General features: G+C 46.6%; 1 protein-coding gene across 28 annotated transcripts in view; it reads left to right on the top strand.

Moving 5' to 3' along the window:
• The window catches only part of GALNS (galactosamine (N-acetyl)-6-sulfatase), a 49843-nt gene that overhangs the window by 25140 nt on the left and 6943 nt on the right, over positions 1–17760 (top strand). For 20 of the 28 annotated variants that reach the window (XR_015700371.1, XR_015700370.1, XR_015700367.1 and 17 more), the window contains exons 12-13: positions 6159–6280; positions 17112–17229. Coding sequence is in view for 2 of the 28 variants with exons in the window: in XM_009477408.2 (XP_009475683.2) it covers positions 6159–6280; positions 17112–17229 (240 nt within the window). In the remaining 26 variants the exon portion in view is untranslated. The other 8 variants (XR_015700372.1, XR_015700375.1, XR_015700374.1 and 5 more) reach the window with 8 other exon arrangements.

Genomic DNA, 17760 nt, shown 5'->3' with positions numbered 1-17760 from the left:
GATACAGAAAACTTGCGCTGGTTTTAATCCACACTTTGTGCATTTTTGTTTGACTTTTAGATGAGATTATACCATTAAAGCAGCCAGAACCACATTTTCCTGTTGATATTGGAAAATATGAAATCGGTGCGTGTCCTGGGCCTGTTTAGGACTACCATGTCTTTCCGGATTATCTAGAAAGAATGTGTGCAATTTTGGCCTCTAACCTGGAAAGCTATGTGTTTGAATGTGGTATAAGTTAGTAATAAAGTATGTATATACAAATAAAAATGTACCAGAGAGAAGCAGCTTACAGAAAGCAAAGCCTAGGAAAGCATAACAGGGATATGAATGCTTCTCTCCATATGGCACTTGGAATATTTACACTGGAAAGATCCCATGCAAGCAGTACACAGGTTTACAGTCGTCTTAGACTGCCGTGATATTAACGTGCCCTTACTGGTCTGCACCCTCTGCCTTATGGCCTGGCATTAAAATTTGCCATCTTTCACAAAGATGAAGTGTGCTGTTCTGTTCTTCCTTTTTTTTTTTTTGTTTCTTTATTTGTTTTTTAACCCTCGAGCAATTTTTTTCTAGTCTGACTCCTCTCATAAACTCTTGTGGTCTTTCTCAGTGCTGGAGGATACCTCGATGCTGTCTTTTTTAACTTTTTTAACTTGATTACTTAGGTAACTTGCATTCTGGAATGATTAGTCTCTTGGAAGCATAAAAGGAAGGCTCACTCAACAAAAGCAAGTGGGATTAAGTGCTCTGTAGGACATTTTTCCTGTAGATCGCATAGGATGCTTATTTGGGTCTGTTTACCTGGCTTCCATCTCCTGTCGTATAGCTGGCTCGTGTTTAGATAGTTTGACATATCTGGCATTCAAGAGGTGATAAATGGGACAGAGGTAGACGAAGGGAAACTTGAAAAATATGGGTTTTATTTTTAAACAGTAAAGGTTTTTAAATAGTTTGGTAGAGGGAGAGAAATCTTCACCCTGCACAAGTCCCTGTTGCTCCAGGACTGGCGGATATCGGAGCATAAACTCTTCCACCATCATTGACCACCTTTCTTCTCGTAGCAAAAAATCAGCAGTGGTAAAAACAGCCACGTGTGTTGTGTGTTGGAGCAGGAGTAAGAGCTAAGGATAAACCTGGTATGGCATAAGACACGCAGGACTTTTACTGGAAGTCTCCCGTAAAATGCTGTTCTTGTTGCTCTCATCATCCATCCTTTTAGCCTGTAAGTCATGCTTGTTCAGGACCACGTTTGAACTGGATTGCAAAGCACATGACAAATAATGCCCGCGAACTCGACGTTTCTGTTTTATTGCTACGGGTGCCCACAGCCATGATGCTGGGTGCACAGCTTCCCATTCCTAAAATATGAATACTTGGAGTCTGCATCGTTGAGTTATTTTGCCCGCTGGATTGAAGGGAGAGGTACGTTTCATCTTCCTTGTTTGGAAGGAGAGGTCTGAAAGGGGAAAAAAAGGGGTATGCTCTATGGATCTATCAGGGTAGCCAGCAGGTCCTTCAGGAAAGAATTTAATGCCTAATGCCTGATTTAATGCTATATAGAGGAGACAGGAGGATGAGCTAGCAGGAGAGAGGAAATTTCCTTCTCTCTGCCCGCCACGGGGACTATCCAGCAGAGAATAGTTCTTGTGCCCTCCAGGAGCAGTGATGCAAGAAGGGGAAAAAAATAATTAAGAAAAAATGTGGAAAACGCCCTTTGGTTCATTGGAGAGCGGCTGATAACATCAACCTTTCTGCTGTCAGCTTAGTATCTTGTTAGTAGTCTCCAGTGGTTTTTCGTGAGAGCTCCTGTGTCTTTAAATGATTGGGGTAGGTGCCTGCCAGAAGACCCTATTGTTTTAATGTAAAATGCCAAAGGGGTTATTCCTGCCGCGGTCTGTCTGATTGCCCTTCTCCTCAACGTGAAGGGATCGATAAAGCCTTTTCTGCAAGGGGGATGTGAAGTCAAGTAGAACCTCACAAATAATGACATTTGATTGTGGTCCTCTGAGCATATGAGCTAGCCATTGATCGCTTCTGCTTGGGAGCCGCTGGAGGCTTGCTGATCTGCCCATCTTCTGGGGTCTCTTCCAGACAGTTAACACATTAGAAGCAATTTTTGTTCAACGGGGTTGAAGCTTGGCAGTCATGCTTTCAGGTGTCTCGTCGTTCAGAGCTCCGCTTTGGGAGGCTTTTGCTGGGAATTGCCAGGAGAGTGAGAACGGCCACTTACCCGTGCTGTGGCAAACAGCGAGAAACAACATTCCTGGCTTTAATTAACTGCTGTTCTTTTCTCCTTCCAATATTCATACGGTTTGGCTGCTCTGGGTTTTGTGTGGCGGAATGAGGAGACATGACCAGGAGACAGACCCCAGATTTGCTGCGCCGCTATCAAAATCTGCAGCCGCCTGTCAAACCGGAGGGATCTGGGATAGCGCCAGGGTGACGAATTGCCAGAGGGCTTACGTTAACACAAGTGGTGATTCCATCACTTGGCGGAGAGCCCAAACTGGCAACCGGCTGTATTTGTCTCATGTCTATATTGACATAGCATCTGTGGTCCATTTGCTCTGGAAATTAAAGCATAAGCTGTGCAACCAATAGCCGCTAGATCTTATGAACAGAAAAACAATCCAGGTTACACGATTGCTGGGGAGAAGGGCAGAAAGACGCGCTCGCTGCAAGGTTTACCTGACGTGCAGGAAATGTTTGTTTGGTTTTTTTTTTTAAAAAAAAAAAGGATTGCTGGAATTTCTCTTACAGCAAACAGGTCTGCGCAGCGGTGCAAAACGCTGTGCCTGTGCAGGAGCTGAGCTATTTCTGGTTGCCATCTGATGCTCTTTTACAGGCTCCCTCAGAAGGCACAGACGTGCTCTAGATAGGATCCTCTGGTTTGACTTTCGTGCTTTTATAATTGAGGAGAAAAGATCCAAAAATTTGCTTAAACACAGGGAGCGACCCTTCCACTTTGATGGTCAGCGTTACCTGTAAACATGCAAATTACCTTGCGTAGCGCGCAGAGTACAATATTGGGCACGTGCTGTAACTGGCTATTGATCCCCTGCATAGCGTTATTAACAGCCTGCCAGAGAAATAGCTTAAGGGGGATAACAGCAGATGAAGCGGTAGTTGATTTGGGTTTTGTTAGCCTGGTGGGTAGGGCAGGCATAGCTACCTCTTTGCCCTTCTCCGACATAACAGAACTTTATTTTGGGGTGAAGTTGCCGTTCTCTTGGCAGTGCCGGAGAGCTGGAGCTGGTCCTTCCTCGGCGTAAGTGGGGAGAGCTCCTCTGCAGCCCTGCAATGATGTGGCTTTTGCTCCAGCTGAGAGCCTGGCACGTTCGCCTTGATTGTTAAAGCCTGCGGTGTTCTTGGGGTCCGTGGGGCATGTTGTCAGCTCAGGCTTTTAGAAGGGGGGAAAAAAAAAAAAAGTTTTGTTTAATGAAGAGCAAGAAATGATCCAAAACGGTGACACGATTTAAAATGATCATCTAGAAGAGAGTCCCCTTGCTCACCAGGGCTGTTGTCCTGCAGCCTGCGTGGGGTAGCAGAGCTCCTTCCCTCCCACCAAGGACGGACACGAGGAGTTTTGGCGTGTCCCTCGCCCCAGCTCCCGGTACCGCACGTGACCGAATTTGCAGGCTCTCCAAGCAACCTGAGGCATTCTCCAGACGCTTCAGAGTGTGGATTGTTTTGTCTTTAAACACTTCTCAAATCTCAGGCAGATTTAATTTATACTGGGTTTGCTCCAGAAAAGAAAAGCAATCCAGACGTGGGGATCCCAGACTTTCAGTTCACTGGTATAGCTGATTTTCCTCTTCCCATCCTGAAAACTGAAAACGCTTTGACTTACAAAAAAAAAGAAAATTACATAGAGTTGCGGGTGATAAGTTAAGGGACAGAAGGCTAGGCTCCTCTACCCATATCCGTAGCGTTTTACTTACTGCGAAGCTGGACGATGCCTTGATTAGGGGTGCGAGGATATAATTTTATCTCTTATTTTTTGCTCATTTGTTGATGAGCGAGTAGAACATATTTTAAGCTCTCTCTGTAGGTTGAATATTGGCAGTCACACAGCACATAAAAATAATAATCGTCAATTTTATTTGCGGAGATAAAGTTGAAAGGCCCTAGAAATTTAAAGGGTGGTTTCAGCCATACTTTGAGTTATTTATCAGTGTCGTAAAACGGCGTGCTTGATTTTATTGTTTTTGCTTATTTTATTTTTTCCCCAATAGACTACTTTTGAAGGGGGCATTGAGTGCTTAGATTAGAAAGACAGGTGGCTTTCGGCTAGTGGCATCAGGCAAGTCGTCACAGCACTTTCTTTCCTGGGAGTCTTTGGGACGTAGCCTGGGCTGTGTTCTGGAGTCTCGGCGACAAGGATTTTATAAGAAACAAAAGATAAAATGTAAACTGAGCAACGTATAAACAAATACCCAAGAGACTAAAATCTTCTTTCAAACTAAAGCATTTGCAGCCAAAGAGCATTGTACCAATTAGCAGGCTCTTAATTAAATCGCTTGTTTGATTTGCATCCAAATTATAATGTGGATATTATATAGGCTTTGATACCTTTTCATTAACTGTTCCTTTTGAGGGGAAAAAAAAAATAAAATCTCTTTTTCCCTGTGTGTTTCAGAGGCCTGTGGCGTCACGAGGTGGAAAGGTCAATCATTTCTGTATCCATTTAAAGTCCATTATTGGTAGGCCACTACAACCTATCAAGCAACTCTCTTATTTTTCCAGTCAGTGATTCAGGAATCTATAGCTCTGTGCAGATAAATGGGATTTCATGGGCTTCTAAACTTCTTGCTTTATTGAAAAGCAGAATATTAACTGCTCCAGTGACCAGCTGTCCATTAAAAACACAGGATATTTTTAGAAAATTGTTTGCCAATCAAATCCTACCAACATCTGTAGAGAGCCTTTTCAGTTTGTTTGTTTTATAAGCCAATGCCACAGCTGCTTTCCCACCTCCATTGAAATACTCCCATTTACCTTCTCTCCATGTCTCTGTCCGTGTCTCGGGGCATTTTGAGATATTGTAAGGAGCGCAGCGTGTTAGCTGGAATTGTAAAACCGAGCTTTAACAAGTCCATTTGGTGCTAGTCCTTGCTGGTCTATGGGGCCCCCTGCTTTATTTGCCGCTCAGCGAAATGAGTGCTTTGCATTTTTTGCTATTCCCAGGGCTTAAATGGGTTCTGTGAGCCCTCGAGACCGCAGGCCAGGCTCTAGGTGATTAGGGGGCTCGACACCTGGCTAATAACCGGCTGGGCTTCGGGAGACGCAGCCTGGCAAAGCGGGCGAGGGCGGATGCAGCGAGCTCGCCGCTCTGGACTTGCGAGCAGGCAGCTCGCTCTGTCCCTCGGTGGCCAGCGAGCACTTTAACCCGTTGCTGCTAGCAAAGGGAGAGTCCCGCTCCTTGTGCCCTCCGTACCCACTGCTGCTGCTGGGGAAATCCCGACTTCTGACCCCCTGGACTTGAATGTCTCCAGGCTTAAAACAGTTCTCCCAGCCCCGCTCTCATTCCCATGTGAGTGCCTCAGGTGAGACACTGTAAATCACATCAACAAATGCACCCATTTCTTTAAAATTAACCAGAGTTGCTTCGTTCTTCAGTGAAACAGATCCTTCAGGACTGGTGTCGAGTGCTGGCAAGCTGAGTTTTCAGGGAGGCTAGCAGTTGCCCATTGCCTCTCAGGGTGATGCCCCTGGGTTTGGCCGGATGCTTCCATGGGGCTGTTGCTTTTCGATCAGATATGCCAAGTGATCCGATCCTCTCTAAGTATTTCAAAGCCCTAGAAATCAAAGAGAGAAGATACCTTCCACAAGCAGAATTCGTATGATTAAATGGTTTCACCTCTGTCTTTTGTTTTGCCATTTCATTTTAATTAATATTTTATAGAGATTATTTTTTTATAAGGAAAAAATGTAAGGCCTGCTCCAGCTTTAATGTCAGTGCAATGCCAACATTGTCACCTTATTTTACCCGATCAGATCAAAATCCATTTTGCAGACTGAAGTGGACTCTCAGTTTAAAATAATTCTGGGTTTTGTGGGTATACTGGGACAAGATGCTGAAGAAAGTGGCATCAGCTGAAATTTTGCTCCCTCCCCTGCTTCACCCTTGGTGACCTCTCTCCTGTTCCCTGCAGGGCATTGATTTCTGTCCTGGGCAGAACGTCTCTGGAGTGACAACACACACGCAGGAGGAGCACACTACCCTGCCGCTGCTTTTCCACCTGGGGAGGGACCCTGGAGAGAAGTACCCGTTAAGGTGAGCCAGTTAACGAAGACGTGAAAACTCAGCGTTGTCGGTGCGTGCTTCATAGAATTCATTTGCCTTGGTAGCTGCTTCTTGCAATCTGCTTGAAAACTGTCCCAGAAAGCCGTTACCGGTGAGAGCAGTAAAGAGAAAGGAACAAACCTTGGTTTTCTAATGGTCAAGCTAGATGGATGTGCACATGTCCGTGGCTCGACTCATCAGTCTGGTGGTTCTTGTTCCGTGTCCTACAGTCCCTGACGGAGGAGGCAAAACGCACATTTTGGACAGGACAGGACTGAGTGCCGGGCGGTTGTGGAATACAGCAGGGGTGCTGGCGAGCGTGCGCATTGGAGCTGTGATTCTCTGGGCGTTTTGGGGCTGGGAAGGAATCTCTCGTGATCTTTGCGTACTCTGCGGTGGTTTTCCTCTGCGCGTTGGAATCGGTGGAAGGCAAACGTGGTAACCTTCCAATCTCCTAGCCCCTGCTAAAGGAGCTTCTCCAAGGGTCTTTAGCAAGAGGACTTTCTGCCCAATCTTGTTCTTTCCTTGGACTCTCCCAGCTGTCTGAATCCATTTTCCTATAAGCCTACTATTGTACTATTTATCTCCGGCGCACACCATGCCCTGAGAGATTTCTGTAAGGATTTACGTAGTCGTCAGCCAGCACAGCCCACATATAAACCTGCCACCTCCAAAAAAGCTCCCAAGGTGTCCCCACCTCCCTCCCTCCTCCCTTCTGCTGACTGAGTTCTGCCCTGCGGCAAAACTGGCTGCAAACGGGGGCGTGCAGCCTCGTCCCTCGCCAGTGGCTCCGACTCGGAGAATGTGGAAATAAATAGAGAGAAAACAAGTGCTACTGTGACCGCCTGCACAGAAATGGTTTTGTGCAGCAGCTTTAACAGAGAGACGTTTTCTGAGCTGACAGGACTGCAATTACTCAACTGTTTTAAATAATTGAGTGGATACACTCGCTCCATTACTTTCAAAAGAACTGAGCCTGTGCTGTCCACTAAGTGTTTTCACTAGAGAGAGAAGGGGAGGAAAAATATTTTCACTTCTCTGTCACTTAACAGACGAGCACCCTAGAGGTGCATTACGCAGTGTGTAATGCTCTTCGGAAGCCCAGCACGTTAGCTCTCGCTTTCTATTGCGTTTCAGCACTAATGAATAAAGCAAATCTGCAGCTCTTGTATTTTAAATTCGGCTCAGTGAATTTACGCTACTGGGTTGGGATTCCAGATGAGACTATGCCCTGTTTTCTTTTAGGAAGGTGAGTGGATAGAAATGACCTCTTTTCCCAAAAATCAAACAAATGGGTAGTATTAAGTGACCTGTAGAGTGCCTACTGTTTGTGTTTCCTCTGAATTTGAGGGAGAGGAGTTCTTCCCCGAGAGGTGTTTGCAGCATGCCTGCTTCCCTGTTATTTAGATGTTTCTTAACACCACCACGGATTGAGCATTGAAATAAATTCCAGTGCTACATTTGCAATCATTTCTCATACGGTTCCATTGATTCTTGGACACTCGCAAGCTGTTGCTTTGCTTGAATTTTATGGCAAGATGATGACATGATTATGGAAAGCCGTGATGTTGTTTAATATGCAGACCCTAACAGAAAGCCTCTTTTTAGCACATGAATCTTCCTTTCTGCAGCACGTTCTGTTGCTGTTGTCTCCTCTCTGGTCACAGTGGAAAACTCATGGGAAGTGGGTCTCCTGTATCGAATGTGGTAATTAAATTATCCTCATTTGTGGAGCTGTTACTGTTGTGTATTTTTAGTTAGCTTAATTATCCCCCTTGGCAGACAGCCTGTTGGGAGTCCCGACACTAATGTTTCTCCGAAGGGAATCCAGCGTTCTCCTCCACGCGTGCATCTGTCTGTCCGTACATGCTGGGTGTGCTCGTATCGCTTGTGCTCCAGCCCGAGGTTTCTGTGCGTTCGCCGTCCACGTTGGCCACGCTCCTCTGCTCGTCCTCCTGCCGCCCTGGAGGAACAGGGTGTATCATATCGCTCTTTCACCAGCTTGGCTCTTCTCGTGCCTCGTTATGTTGCCAAAGCATTTTGAAAAATCTGCATTGCACCCCTGTTTTATCGGTACCTTTCCCTCTTTTATGTAATTTACCACTTCGCTTTGTTAAATCTGTACTGGGTTTTATTCATTTTTCTGCTGCTGTGAAGGAGCAGCATGGCACACTGATGCCCTGTTCTCTCTGCCTGCTTTTGTTCGTTTTTTATTTCATTTATTCCTTATTTTAGCGCAGCCTTTTCTTCTCCCTAAAATTATTTTCATTATCGGTCGTATCTCTTGATTTGCATGAGTTTGGAGCAGGGTCACACGCAAAACCACCAGTAAGAGGTTTCATTGCTGCGCACGAAGGCCAGGCATCGCACACACCTGCAGAGAGATGTACTGCTCGTATATTTGGGCTCCTTCTAGGATCCTAGGAGATCTCAGAGCCAGGGCATCCTAGAAATCAGTCAGCTCAGTCAACTGCGGCAACGCTCTTGACTTGCAGGGTGCTTGTGTTTGGGCAGCCCCATCGGAGACGTCTTTGGGTGGTGACACAAGGTGCTGCAGGACGCCAAGAGACTTCTTCAAGGCTACGATTTCAGTTGATCTCAGAACAGGGGGATTCGCCTTTTCAGTCTTCGTTGGGGAACTGGCTGCTGAAGGGATCACTGAAGATGCAAGTCCTTCAAGATCTAGAGGCAGCACGTAAAGTTTTCAGTTCCCTGGGTTTTGTGGTGAAGCAGGACAAGTCCTTCCTCTTCCTGACACAGTTCGCTGGATTTCCTGGAGCCTGCCTGGAAACAACATCAGCAAAAGCTTATCTCCCGCAGGAGCACTTTTCATGGAAAAACTGGTCAGGCAATTACAGGCAGGTCCTGTCATCATGTTGAGGGGACGTCTGGCAGTTCTGAGCCATATGGCACCCTGCGCTTACGTTCCCCTTCGTGTCAGGCTGTGCCTGCCTCCCTCCGCGTGTCTGACGCTAGGAACAGACCCTCCCAACAGGGCTGTGACTGTTTTTTCCTGCTGTTGCCCCTCTGGTTTTGGCTGGACCACCTCCTGCACCCCGGTGTCTGCCAAGAGACACGGTTGTGTTTGCCTCCTTCACCTTGAGAGATAATTACCCATGGTTCCCAGTCTGGACTGGAACTTCACGCCGGCAATCCAAGTGCCTCACAGGCTTTGCATTTTGTTAGCTGGGATTCATAGCAGTGCCAGATGCGTGTTATGAGTTCTCACGCTGCTGGAGCTTGCCCAGGTGATGGCATCTTTACATCATCACGTCAGTGGGTTGGATGGAGCAAGACCCACGTCCTCTAGTTGACCTTCAGGACTGACACACTCGGCACTAGGACCAGATATGTTCAGTACGGAGCTCTTATCCCCCTCTCTCCTGGAAAGAGGAGGACTCTCCTGAGAACTACAGGACTCTCAGGTCCCAGTGTTGCGAGAAGCTTGGCACCATAGGAGAAGCTCAATATTTACAGGGCTGCAGGATGAGGTAGGGCATGAACACGCCTGCAGGCACCGACGAGGCAAAATTGGCATCTGGCGAGGTGCTCGTAATAAGAACACCTGCAATACCAGGGTATATATGGGCAATATATTTCAAAGAAGTGAGGTTACTGGTAAATAATCTTTCTTTTGGTTGCCAAAAATGGTAATGTAACTGCACTCGTATAAGTAAGAGTTACCTTGTTATCTGGCCCTTGTGTAGTGAGAAGTGAACCGTTTGTGTCTTTTGTCATCCAAGAGATTCATTAGATCTGTGTAGGCTGTGGGACAGAGGGTAGCTCTTTTTTATAGCTCTCAACTTTAAAATATAAATAAGATTGTGTGTTAGGCAGCACACAAAGCAGAAGCATTTCTCTTAAGTCTAAGCAGTATTTTGTTTCCTCCCTAGGTGCAATTACTAGGGGTTTTGCTTCGTATAAAAACCCTTGAACTGTGGGGTGCCTCTGTCACCAAATTTATCAGAATGCAGAACTACAAGATCTGATAGGTCTTTTTCTTCACTAAATTCTGTTACGTTTGGGGTATTGTGTGTCCGCTAAGTACCACAGAGGGAACTTGTTTCTCCATTCAAACCGTACGTGACAAATGCAGTAAAATTATCTGTTGGTAACATCTTCACAACCAGTTGTCAGTTTTATTACCCAAGTCACAGATTACTGTTTATACACGCCTTTACTAAAATACTTCATTGCCAGTCAGGAAGAACACAAGAAATAATATATAGCGAAAGCTGGCACAGCTTAAAATACCGTTAACAAAATACCCAGTGCAGACTGAAGTAGAGGGAGTGTCTTGAGTCAGACGCCAAAGCCGCAAAAAGAATTTATAACAGAAATCTCTGAAATTCTGGCAGTTTGAGCCAGAGGTGCAAAGCCTTAATAACAAGTAAGTACAGCGTGCTCATGCGTTGTTGATACTCCAGGTTAGTAGCGATTGTGCTTGGAGCGATTAGCCTCTGTTCAAAACTGAGTTTACTAAAATTTGAACGTCAAAATACCTGTGTTTTACTTGGGGCAATAGCTTTTACTGTTATGGAAAAAAAGGAAGTCACAAGGCTTGGTTGATGAGCATAATGATTTTAGAACACATTAATTAACAGGAGAGCTCACAAGTGCCTATTGCAAGCAGATGGAAAATCCAGGAAGTCATCAGAGAGGTAATTGCGCTGGTTGTGGAGCCAGAAAAGAAGGGAAGAAGCTCCTGAAGGGAAGCTAAAGGGGAAAGGATCTGATAGAAAAGTTGCCAGTCTCACCTTACCGATGAGGGCAGAAACCTCACCGTGGGGAAAAGAGAGAAGGTGCAAAACGGGGGTAAAAAATGTGTGCAACACAGAGCCAGAATCCTGCCTGGGGGAGATGCTGGCTCCTCATCTTCTTGACAAAGAAGGAGATGGCCCTAGCTGCATTGCAGGGGTGAATTAGCTGCTGCCACAGGAGAGGTGGCATTGAGGAACACTAAAGCTATGGAAACTGTGGATAAAGAGCCTCAGTGATGCCGGTAAAAAACATCCAGCGTCAACCACGCAGGAGCTGGGTGCAGAAACGTTGTCAGAAGTGCGCAAGGCAGGCGTGACAGCCAGTACGCGGCCAGCTCTGGAGGGAAGAGGGCTGAAGAAAAATACGTCTGTGGAGGAGAGTCACTAGCCTAAGATCGGAGGCAAACTCGTCTCGATCGATAGCTGCTCTTTGCCCACTCCGGGATCAGCACTTTGCGTTGTGGCACGCTGTCTGATCAACTTCTGCTTAATCGTGGCCTGCAGGTATTTTGATGAGTAACTGTCTAGACTAGAGTGATGTCGTAGGAAAAGGAATATTGAAGTAAAAAGCCATACGAACCGGTTTCTAAAATGCAAAATGCAGTTTGAAATGGACGTCTTCAGAGGCAGGTCCAGGCAGCGTTACAGCCTCGGAGAGTAGCCTGAAGGACGCGTTGCTTAAATGATGATTCAGAAATACCACTGAAGCACCTAGCAGGAGGATCAGATGGATAGTTGTTATCTTCTGTTGCCTGTTCACGCAGAGACTAAGGCTTTATGTAGTCGCTCTGCCTTTATCACCTCTGCCATTTGAACGCTGTGGTTGCTCGCAATGAAATCCAGCAGAAAAGCAGGATTCTTAAAACCTGGGAGTTACAACTTCCATGAAAATGGGTGACCAAGTAGAGGATCAGCAGGATCACATCTTGCTGCAAGGAAAGCTGTGGGCACCGTTAGAGAATCCACACAGGTAAGAGGCATCATCAATACTCCAAGTATTCATGTGGCTACCTGGCCACGTGCCCTGCATGGGGTATTTGTATCTGGGGCCCCACAGATGCTGCTGGACCAGAGAGGTGAACTGGGGGATGAGCAGCTCAGCATTCTTCTGTTTGATACCTTTTTCATTTTCCTTTGGCCCTGTGGATCTTTTCCAGTAATTGCAAATTGCCATGTTTCAGCAGCAGAGCCCCAAACCTGTTGTCTGCCTCATGTATTGTGCAGACTTTAAATTGCAAATAAGCTTGGTAATAGAAGAGAGGAACTGAGGAAGACGGAGTAATAGGACAAGATCAAGACTTGGATACTACAGTGCTGAGCAGCCTCACAGCACCGATAACAGATAAAATCAAATTACCTGAGTCTGGGTGTATTTCACAATTAAAAATAATGTTTTTAATTAAAATAATTCCAGTGGAGAAGGAAGTAAAATATACAAAACATTAGCCAAGTTGTATGCTCTTCCCATAACTTCATGTGCGTCTGGTAAAACACGCTATAAATCTGAAAGCTGCTATTAAGAGCCCGCTGTCGGGTTTCTATGAAGCGCACTATATAATGCTTATTTGGTTACATTCCTCTCGATAATAACATGGTCCCGTCCCTCCCAGGGTAGACATACTGTGCCGTGCCCGTATATGAATCATCAGGACGAGGTATAAAACATCAAAATCTAGGTTTTTAAAAAATGCTCTTTAATTTGCTCCGGTTCTGATCTATTTGAGGGTGCATGGTAGAGAATTGCGCTCTCCTCCTGCTCCTCACAGCTCGGGATGCTAGCAGACCTGAAGGCAAAAGACTGTCGACGGCAAGATTAAACCGGAGCTCTAACACCGAAGGCAGCGTGCGAGCCAAACCCTCCGTCTTCCAAACCTGGATTTCAGCGTAGGGCACGGTGGGGTTAATAGCAGAGCAGGTTACACTGGAGTTGTTTGGTGAGGGAGGAGATGGGAACAGATTGCCAAGGCACAATTACGCTAAATGAAGGAAGCACAGGCCACACCTGTGTCTGGGACCCAGCGCTCGCAATCCAGCCCTGATTGGATCTCCAGAGACTTCCAGGAGGTAAAGTGTCAATTAGTGTAATGACCCTGGACTCTGTCCACTCCGTTCCCTCTTTCTGAGCGTGGAATAATTTCATGGACGCTGGGGGATCTCTTTTAGCAAACTCCTCACAACACCACCTGCTCACCCTCTCATTCTTCTAGTGCTATTCCCAGCTCTCCTTCTGCAGGATTGTTGAACTAGAATACGAAATGCAGCATGCCCCGCAGGCAGCAAGGTCTGGATCTTCATGCAGACAAAAACGCCCAAACACCTGTATAGATAATATCATTTTTTGTTTTGGAACGGAGGCTGTAGCAAACCCTGCCCTCGCAGCCCAGTCCTGCACGTGCATTCGGGGAAACGATGGGACTCCGTCTAAGAGAAAGAGAGGTTCCCAGCTCCCTTAACCACTCAGACTGATTACCATGAAGTGATTATCCCCATCTTACATACAGATTAAAGGCGCTCTTCTCTTGGAGATTTTGGCTCAAAATGCACTTCTTGTGTAGGGCTGGAGACAGTTTTAAGCCCCCGTATTCAGTCAGTAAATACTTCACCAATGGCTGCATGGATATTGGATCTTGGTGCGCTTTGTGGAGCTAAACAGGTCTGTCTGAGCAAAACCTGAGCTCATCAGAGAGAGGCATGGGGATCTCCGTGGGGCCAAGATGGGAAAACCAACCCCCCCAGCACGGCTCCGTCTCTGCGGCACTCCAGTTTCACCCGAATGCCAGCCCTGGGGCTGGTGCCATCCCACAGGCGTTGCGGTCCCCTGCTACGCACGGCGGCTCGATACGCATCTGGATGAGGACGATCATTCATGTGTTCGTGTGAGGCATCTGAAGACGGTCTGCGATCATCTCCCAGTATGGAATGACACCTCACAGCGCTCGGGGTCCATCGCCGTTGTGGACTTCAACACAAGGAAGGCAGCTGCAATCGGATATGTTTTAAGCTAGCGTCAACAGGTTTAGCCAGCTTAAGAGCGTGCTAAGCCCTACTGAGACAAGGTTTATAGGTTAGCAGTATGACTTGGAGCATAATCTATACATGTTCTTTAGCTTTAGCCAGCTTTGAACTTATGTGAGAAGCGCGAGTCTTTTATACGTGCCAAGCCGTTCCTGTCGTGCTTTGGAGAAGTCGTTTGGCCTATGCTAAATGCTGAAATAATCTAAAAGTGTAGAAGCTGCACTTTTCAAAAATTGGTTCAAAAACACCAGTCCTGTCACTGCTGAGCTCGCCAAAAAAGCCAGGAGTGTCCTGAGCACGGGAATTAAAGCAAGAAGATGATTTAAATGACTCGAGCCTACTGTGTTATACTGCGGCATTCACGTGTCTTAGGTTGCTAATGAGCAACAATGGCGTGGATAAATGCAGTAGTTAAGATTATAGCAAAAAGGGTTTTTTCATTGCAACGGGACTGGCATATTTGGAGCAAAAAGCAGCAGTCGTGACAACATATTGTTTATCTTTCATCCAGACTACAGCTGTGTTTTCCACTGGTCTGTCCAGATTATAGCTAATTTGGAATCCTATGTATGAAAAGCCGTTTCGATGGATGAAATTGGGCTATCTCTTTAGCACTTAAATATTTGCAAAGATGCTGTGGAGCTTAATTAGTCAGCAGCAACATTTTATCTTACGGGTCCACTTCCAAAAGAAGATCTTAAATGTCACACGTGTGTGACAGAAATAAACACATTAGATAGTTACAAGAGCAGCAGTAGGAGGCATTAACTGATTTGATATCTAGAGTATCTGTTAGACTCTAACAATTGCTTAAAATATGTATTAATTCATATTAATCCTTCATACGAGGATCTTAATGAAGTGTGATTAGCTCGGGTTTGGAAGAGCTTTTAAATCCTGGCACAATAGGTGCATTAGAAATCTAAAACACTGAAATACACGTGTCTCCCTGAACTGGGTTTCGCCTCCATTTCCATCGCCAGCGTCTGTAGGCTTGAAAATCTTCCTGCCCCCCCGTTCCATCCAGTCGCCAGCTGAGATGTCCAGCATGCTGTGTGCATCCCTGGCACTCGCCTGCGGTTTTAGGCCAGTTGGCTTTCAGCGTGTCTGTCTCTGCAGCGTTTTCTCTCCATGCGCAGGCTCTCCCGTGTTCGCTGTCCTCTGCGTGTCAGCACAGGTTAGCTTTAAACCCTCTCTGCCTCTTTTAAAAATCCGGTTTGATTTTTTTTTCAAGCATGCTGCCGGGCTGGCAATCCTGTGGCTTGAAATGGGACCAGAAGGCTTCCGGATAAAAATCTCACCAAACCGAAAGGCCATTGTGCCACCGGGATGCGACACTCGGAGCCAAGCGATTGCTGCCTTGAGTGGTCCTCATCAGGGTGTGAGTCAGAGATGGTCTTTGGCAGCTCCCAAACTTCTGCCTGCGCCGCCGTGTTGGGCAGCGTCTCTGGGGCAATGCAGGAGTAGGCAGCTGCCCGCTGCGCGAGCTAAGGTGGGATGCGCTGGGGAGAGGAGCAAGCGAATTTGGGAGCTTTGCAAGCATCGTCTGCATTTCAGGGTGGTCCGGGCAGATCACACAGCTGGTCCCGGTGATAGCCTCCCCGCCAGGATACAGCTAGCTGGGTGTGAGAGGAACAGATTAGTTTGCTCGAGCTTGTCATTTCAAATTCCCTTCCGGTTCTCTATCAGCAAAGCTCAGGCCCATCCCCACAATCAGCTTCTCTCTGGATGGTTGCCGAGATGTGATATTTATAGGGTTTACTGGAAACTGTTGGCACATTACTGGGCTTCAAAATGTGATTGTTTTTCAAAGAAGGAAATTAGCTGGAGTGTGGGGCTGGTGGCCAGCTTGGACTGTAAGCAAAGGGAGCCTGAGGTCAGGAGCAAGCTGCATTGTTTCTTTTATCTTCAGAAGCAATTTGCCGCTCTCTGCTTTTTAACTGACTCTTAACGTGATGGACAAAATGAGATCATTGGGTAGTAATCCTCCATTTTAGAAATACTTGAAGTACTAGTGAAGTACACGCTGAACCACTTAAACAAGTACCTACTAGAGTAATCGGGTGGATAAAAATCTGGTAATTTATAACCCTGTATGAGGGCTTGGAGCATGACAGATGGGTCCCAGCTTGGACTAATAAAGCTGTAATGGAAGAATGTAGATGGGGCAGAACCCCAGGGTGGATGTTGCGAAATGGAGGAGGTATTCTCGTCTTGGACAAGTCGCTTCTATTCTTCTTCTCCATCTTCCTGTTTGCATAATATTAGTTCATCTTACTTGGTGATTGTGAAGTTTTACTAGCCAACGGTTGTATTTGAAACCCTTAGCTTGAGAACGCTTTTGAAAAACAAAGTACTGACATTACCTTCCTCTCCCTACAATAAATGCCTCCGCGTGATGCACGGGTTCAGAAAAGCACTTGAAAGAGCAGAGGATGAACGCGCAGAGCGCTGGGTGGCCTCTTGGGCGACACACTGGAAGGATCGCCTCGGCGAACTTGTTCGTGTACTAAGGTGTCTGGCAAGGTGTTTGTCCTGTGTCTAGGAAGCCTCCCTTGATAATCGTTTAAGGCACAGCTTGAGGACAACCCCAGAAGCACCCTTCTTGGTACGTGCCACCTTTGCCAACAAGATCCCCCTTGGGAATCAACACGAGCTTGCAGCGTGTCTGCCCGACTCCGAAGCGACACATTTGGGGCCACCCAAAGGTCTAGCAGCCATGAAAGCTGAAGCCCCATGCTGAGATGATCTGCCAGGAGCCATGTGCTTCTTTGCTGGGGAGGGCAAGCCATCTGCCATCCTTGCTGCCCTAAGCTGAGCATCTCAGACCTGCAGCCTCCAGGCTCAGCCAGGCTGGACTCTGTCAGCCCAGATGTTTTATTCCCCTACGGACCTGTGGGCGATTAGTGTCAACTGCATGTTTACACACTCTTCTCCTTTGCTATAGCCCAGGAAAACTCTTCTGACCTAGCTTAGCGGTGCGGATGCTGTAATGATGCCGTGTACGAAGCCCCGCTAATAACGTCTGTGTTTTTCTCGTGTTCTAGTTTTGCCAGCGATGAATACCAAAGGGCTATGGAGCAAATATCTGTCGTTGTCCAGCAGCACAAAGCGACCATGGTGCCAGGGGAGCCACAGCTTAACGTGTGCGACAAGGCCGTCATGGTGAGTGGTTAAAGCATAAACACTTTTGAGAATCCGTAGCTTAAAATATATTTTGTAAAGGCTTAAAAATGCCACCTAATGCTGGGAAGGGATGGAGAAGAGATGCGCGCTCGCCCGTTTGAAGGGCTGTCTGGCTGTTCCCAGAGGAGAGGGCTGTTTGTTACCTGTGGAGTGCAGCGGCATAGGGAGGCTCGTACAACGTGAGTGGGGTTAGGTCTACCAACGTGCTGTGATAAATTCTGTGGCTTCCTTCCTCAGAGATACGGCAGTATCTGCAGCTGTAGATCCTTCTTCTCCTTTCTAATTCCCTTCTGCAAATCTCAAAAGTCCTCTGTGTTTTGAGTGGCGGAACTGGGACAGTGGCTCTTTTTCAGTGATGTGTGAGACTATCTTTGGTCTTGCTCGGTCTCCTCCAATTTCACCCATGCCTGACTTTTCCAAAGTCTTTGTGGCTTGAAACATGACAAACGTTTTCAATTCTGTTTTCTGTTTCAAATTGCATGTTGGAAAGTTACAGTTTGGCTTTCCCGT

The sequence above is a fragment of the Nipponia nippon genome, unplaced genomic scaffold (genome assembly GCF_047370975.1).
Source record: "Nipponia nippon isolate SJK-2023a ecotype South Korea unplaced genomic scaffold, ASM4737097v1 scaffold_7, whole genome shotgun sequence".
In the NCBI taxonomy this organism is placed as follows: domain Eukaryota; kingdom Metazoa; phylum Chordata; class Aves; order Pelecaniformes; family Threskiornithidae; genus Nipponia; species Nipponia nippon.
The sequence above is the reverse complement of the archived record's forward strand: the minus strand, read 5'-3'. Positions and strand labels throughout refer to the sequence as shown.